We start from the raw sequence: 6,401 nt of genomic DNA on the forward strand, positions 1-6,401 counted from the left end.
TCCCCTTGTTTGATGAACCCACACACTTTTTTCAAACATGAAGCATTTCTCTAGATTATTTTATAAAATTCCATATTCTATACTGATACAATAAATTTTCCAGTAAATAGCAGCAAATTCCCAATATTTCATTTCATTTGAAAATCCGTCCTCTACCTCTTTTTTCTTGAACAACTGTGTCCCCAACCTTTGAGAAATTAGCGCCATCCATCCAAATGGATGAATTCCTTCCATTTCAACATTATTCAACCCATTTGACCAAAAAATTACAAAACTTAAAAAGGACAAAGTGGCGTTCCATTATTCTAAATTAAAACATTATAAGAGAAAAGAAAATGAAACAAATTGAAAATTCAGATAAAAAAACACGACTCATCTTTCTCTACCCCACCTCCACCTCCAACTCTTCCTACACCTTCACTGGATATCCTTAATGGAGGTTAAAGTTTTTGTTTCAATTACATATGTTGCAGGAACTGAAAATAAACATACTTCAGAGTGTGGTAAATTCTTGAAAAAAGGAAGCTCTTCTTATGGAGCATTGAATCATGTACCAATTTTATTTTTCATGACTGAAATGGATTCTACTGGATTTTTGTTAGTTCTAAAATTTCCCTTGTTTTTCTTTACGGTATCTTCTAAAACAGAAACAATTCAAATGTTTCGCTGGAAACATGTCAAAATGTTGAATTGTGGTTTTTTATTCTTTACCTAGGTTAAGCATCTTCATTCTGTCAGTTGTCACTTGCTAAATTTTGCAATTAGATAAGGAACATATTGCAAGCACATTAAGATATGTCGTGGGGTGGCAGACTGGCAGTGTAGTGTAGTGGATAGGTAGGTACTAGGTACAAGGTGTGGGCGGAGAAGATAAATAATTTTTTTTTTTTTTCGCTTTTATTTTTTCTGAATTTTCATTTTGTTTTCTTTTTAAATATTTTAATTTAGAGTAATGGAATACCTATTTGTCCTTTTTAATTTTTGAATTTTCTGGTCGAATGGGTTGACAAGCATTGAAATAGATGGAACTCATACATTTGAATAAATGGCGCTAATTTCCAAATGTTGGGGACACAGTTATCCAAAAAAAAAGGTTGGAGACGGATTTGCAAACGAAATGAAAATTTGGGGACTTTTACTGCTATTTAACCTGAGTTTGAAAACACCAAGACCTTTTGGTAGAATAGGTTAAAAAGTATAGAAATTATATTTTCTTGACAAGAATTTTCAACATATGTGAAAGCATCATGTCATAAAAGTTTCACTTGCTTACCAGCGGAAGTAATCACTTCTAATTTCTAGAGGTGCTGCAAGCAATATATCAGTAATCCAGGGAGACAGTGGCCTCATAGTTTTTCTTTCTTGTTGTACAGAAGGCAAAGAAGGTTTTCCATCCACGAGTTTACTTGTTGAAGCATGGGTCACCCTGTTAATTCTATCTGCTTCATTGTCGTGACGTTCAATGTTGTAAATTGGGCGGTTATAATGAGTCAAAATTCGTAAGATCTCCCCACATGCAAGTGCCCAATGCTCAGAATACTCATTCTGTAATTCAATATTGAATCATTAATCTAGTATTGGGTAACTAAGTGGAATTGGCACATTTCACAAAATTGATAATCTTTTGAAGATGCTACTTCTGAAAGGTTTAAAATGACAAGTGAAGAAGAAATCTTGTAAATCCATGATATGACAAGGAAAAGAGAAAATGCAGAATCATAAGTTGATTTAACAATCTAATACCTCACTGCTGGGGCAGACCAAAGAGATGAAAGAAGCGAATGGGTAACCACTCCTATTGTATTCTAGAGTACCATCAATAATGCATGAAATAATAGGAAGAATAACAGCCTGACCATGCTCTGGATGGTGGAGAACAAATGTTGCTGGAAAACAAAACAAACACACAAGTTATGTTGCTGCACAAGCAAGACTCGAAACATTACATTTTTTGAGAGGGTTAAATAAACCAGTGGCATAAATTTTTTCACTAAACGTCAACTTGTTTTAGGTTGGTCACCAAACCTAATTTTGTTTCAAGTTGGTCACTTTATCCAATGTTTGTTAGTGTCAAATGGAAAAGATGTGGCAGTTGCATTTTTATCAAAATTTCATGTTTGGTCACTAATCTTCAATTTGTTCCGGGTCGGTGAACAAACTCAATTTTCTTTCAAGTCAGCCAATATATCCAATGTCTGTTAGTTTCACTAATGGAAATGGTGATATGGTAGTCTAGTTATTTGCCAACCAGACTGCCACGTTAATTTTTCCGTTAGTCAAACTTACTGGTAACCAGTGTCTAAATTTAGTGACCAACTTGAAATTAACCAACATGTAACAAAATGGACTTCAGTCACTAAAATGAAATTTTACTAAAAATTCAGCAACCACCGGTGTTTTTAACCCTATTTTGAGATGATGAAATGAGCTGATATCAATCCTATATGGTCAATAAAAGTAGCAAGTACCTAAAACTTCATCAAAAAGTCGGTTTTCCTTGGATGGATATTGGCTTCGGATCAGCTGCAAGACCAATAAATGTTACAAGTAGAAACGTCTATTAACAAGTATTTGCCAGTTCAAAAATAAATACCTAGATATGGAAATTGAAAGTAAAGGTTTCCTTCCTTCATTTATCCCACAAGGCAGTTCAAAAGTAATGCATAAACAAAATACCTCTGCTATGTCATCAGGAAATTGTTCTGATGTGAATTGACCAAAATACTCGACATAGGCAGTAATTTGAGCCTGAAACGAGGAATAAAAAAACTGTTAAAAATATCCAAAGTATAAATGTGCAATAGCTAAAACGAAGCAATTTAAATAACAGAACTTACATAAACAAAACGTACTTGTAAAAAGGTAAAACGTTAAGTCTTACAAACAAGTTCACTTACAGCTACAAGGAAGTAATCTAAAAACAGAACTTACACATACATATGCAGTAGAAAGTCCAAAATTTCACATGGTTGTAAACAGTTTTGACTTGGATCCATGAATTAGACAAGGATTTTTCAATTACACAGATTATTGATCATTGAATATAAAGTTATTGAGATTTCCTTCTACTATTCTTCTCATTTCTTCTCCTATATTCTCTTCTTCTCCTTCTCCATATTTTGTTGTTCTAAATTTTGTGCTACATGAGATGGTTTATAGTATCATACTAGGGAGACGACTTGAGTTTACGTCACACGGTTACCCATTCACAAAAAATTGTCACTGCCAGGCCTTTTAAAATTTGGTTTACACGCGAGATGATATGTTTAGAACATTTAAATAAATACACATGTCCCCTCCCTAACTGCTTAAACATTTAGATAACGTCGATCAACATAGTTAAAGCCAAGCAAAAGATCTACATCCAAATATCGCCGCCACCAATTATGAAAATGTCACATGTTAAAGCCTTTGATGAATCGAGCTCACATGTAAAGGTGAGGGCACGTATAGAAGACAATATTTACATACATAAATATGCCCTCTCTTTAGCAGCTTAACCTCTTAGATGGTTATTAGGACTTGGGGTTCCATCTTAAAAGGTCAACCTTATTAAGAGAAGTAGCCCAAGATCTTTTAAAGTTGATCAATATTTCTGTATTTAACTGATATGGGATTTTTATCCCTTAGCATGCCCCTGCAATATGGTGGCTCATTTGAGCAGACCAATCTTAAAATCCATGTGCTCATTTTTAGAGTCTTAACCGAATCGAATTGCTCGTTGGAGCTTAATGAGCTTTGATACCATATTAAGACTTGAGCTTCCATCTTAAAAGGTCAATCTTACTAAGAGGAGTAGCCCAAAATCTTTTTAAGTTGGTCAATATTTCGGTATTTAACTGATGTGGGATTTTTTATCCCTTAAGGCAGGTTGTTTCTTTTCTCCAGTTGAGACAGGTTGTTTCTTTGTAGAAATCCTGAGATAAATGGAAAGATTATATTTTATTATATCATTTTATTTGTACCTTATTTAGATTAGGTAAGTATATATTTGTTTGATTTTTCCTTTTTTGGTTCTCGGTTGTAATATATATTTGAACTCACAGAGATGTAAGAATGAACAATTCTCTTCAATATTTATTTGCATTTCTATATGGTATCAGAGCCTTTCCTGACCTAGCCAAAACTGGTCAATGGCAGAAAAATCAGAAAGAAACAACCATACAATGACATCCGGGCCTCAAAACAGCGAGGTGGAATCTCATTCCACCATGGGCTTAGGGAGAATGGATAATTCTTCATTCCAACTCACAGTCGAGAGATTGAATGGAAGAAATTATCGAGAATGGGCTCAATCAATTAAGCTCATTATTGACGGAAAGGGTAGAAGACACAGGTGCGTTAGTGGAAAAGGATAGATATCAGCGACTAGTGGGCAAACTAATTTATCTCTCACATACAAGACCTGACATTGCATTCGCAGTAAGTGTGGTAAGTCAATACATGCACTCTCCAAGAGAAACTCACCTAGAAGCTGTATATAGAATCCTCAGATATTCAGATATCTCAAAGGTAACCCCGAAAAGGGACTCTTCTTTAAGAAAAATGGAAGGAAAGAGGTAAAAAAATTTACTAATACAGATTGGGCCGGATCCATAGAAGACGGAAGATCAACTACTAGGTATTATACCTTTGTATGGGGAAATTTAGTAATATGGAGAAGTAAGAAATAGAGTGTGGTAGCCAGAAGCAGTGCTGAGGCTGAGCCAGAGCTGTCGCACAAGGAATATGCGAAAGACTGTGGATGAAGAAACTATTGGAGGAATTACAAGCTGTGATAGATTTTCCAATCAGATACAGATTGGGCCGGATCCATAGAAGACGGAAGATCAACTACTAGGTATTATACCTTTGTATGGGGAAATTTAGTAATATGGAGAAGTAAGAAATAGAGTGTGGTAGCCAGAAGCAGTGCTGAGCCTGAGCCTGAGCTGTCGCACAAGGAATATGCGAAAGACTGTGGATGAAGAAACTATTGGAGGAATTACAAGCTGTGATAGATTTTCCAATCAAGCTCTATTGTGACAACAAAGCTGTGATCAATATCTCTCTCAATTCGGTCCAACATGATCAAACCAAACATGTCGAGGTTGACAGACACTTCATTAAAGAAAAAGTTGAAGACGGAATTATATGCATGACCTATGTGCCTACTAAAGAACAAATTGCAGACGTTTTCACCAAAGGACTATCTCGACAAAACTTCGAGGATCTCATATTCAAGTTAAATATGATCAACATTTACGATCCAACTTAAGGGGGAGTGTAGAAATCCTGAGATATATTGAAAGATTATATTTTATTATATCATTATATTTGTACCTTATTTAGATTAGGAAAGTATATATTTTTTCCTTGTTTGATTTTTCCTTTTTTGGTTCCCGGTTGTAATATATATTTGGACTCACAGAGATGTAAGAATGAACGATTCTCTTCAATATTTATTTGCATTTCTATAATGGCTAACATGACAGCTAAGGGAAAAAGTTGAGTTCAAGTCTCATCTTCGCTTATTTATGAAAAATGTTAACGGGCCTTAAAAGTCTAGGGTGCACATGAGGAGTCATGTTGTAGGCAACAATAAAATGCATACAGGGCATCCCCTCACTTTACCGTGTGGATTCAAGTTTTAGACAGTATGATTCAACAAAAACTAACTATTGTGGGCATGCCCTCACTTTAACTTGCGGATTAAACTCCAAAATGTTGAAAATTTCAAACTTCAAATTTCAAATTAGTACATGTTAAATCCTTAGCCCTAATGGTGAATACATATGTCACCCTTTCTCATATTGACCACAAAGGAAGCCAATTATTTAAATAAATGTGTCAACTTTCTAACAATTTAAACTTTTAGATGAAACAGTTCAATGAGAACTAACCATTGTAGGCCTCCTCCCTCACTTTAATATGTGGATTGAACTCTAAAGAGCTGAAAATTTCATAACGACAAGTGTAGTATCCTTACTCCCAGTCCCAACTATAAATGTGTGTCAGCTACCCTTACCAATCCTGACCACAAGAGAAGCCAATCAACCATCCTTCTTGTCCTCTTACCCTCACACAAAGCAACACACACAATAGATGCTAGAAAACGGTCTCTTATTCCCCTTACCACAGATTCTATCTCACAAATCGAATATCTAATTCAAATACGAACTTGAGCAAAATGATGAACTTAATATATTCGATGTGAACTTGACCAAAATGATAAGCTTCATATATTCAGAGAAAACAAGGTTAACTGAACAACGCTTCAATATGTTAGGACTATCTAAGTTTTGTTTTACAGAAATTTGATGCGCTAAAGAGAACTCAGAGAAAACCACTCCACTTTTTTCACTTTCGAGAATATTGAGTTCTCGAGTCAATGTGAAAGTGAGTTGATCTCACCTTTGGCC

At 35.0% G+C, this 6,401-nt stretch overlaps 1 protein-coding gene across 1 annotated transcript in view; it reads right to left on the reverse strand.

Annotated features, from left to right (window-relative positions):
- The window catches only part of LOC111379305 (protein GIGANTEA-like), a 23,567-nt gene extending 17,666 nt beyond the window's left edge, over nt 1-5,901 (reverse strand). Inside the window, exons 1-5 of the mRNA XM_023002664.1 lie at nt 5,883-5,901; nt 2,677-2,748; nt 2,469-2,523; nt 1,744-1,886; nt 1,272-1,545 (exon numbers count right to left, since the gene is read on the reverse strand). Of these exons, the coding sequence (XP_022858432.1) occupies nt 1,272-1,545; nt 1,744-1,886; nt 2,469-2,523; nt 2,677-2,748; nt 5,883-5,885 (547 nt within the window). The 5' untranslated portion in view covers nt 5,886-5,901. The remainder of the gene's footprint in view (nt 1-1,271; nt 1,546-1,743; nt 1,887-2,468; nt 2,524-2,676; nt 2,749-5,882) is intronic.
- Nucleotides 5,902-6,401: the final 500 nt, after the last annotated feature.

This window comes from Olea europaea, unplaced genomic scaffold (genome assembly GCF_002742605.1).
Source record: "Olea europaea var. sylvestris unplaced genomic scaffold, O_europaea_v1 scaffold1970, whole genome shotgun sequence".
Lineage (NCBI taxonomy): Eukaryota > Viridiplantae > Streptophyta > Magnoliopsida > Lamiales > Oleaceae > Olea > Olea europaea.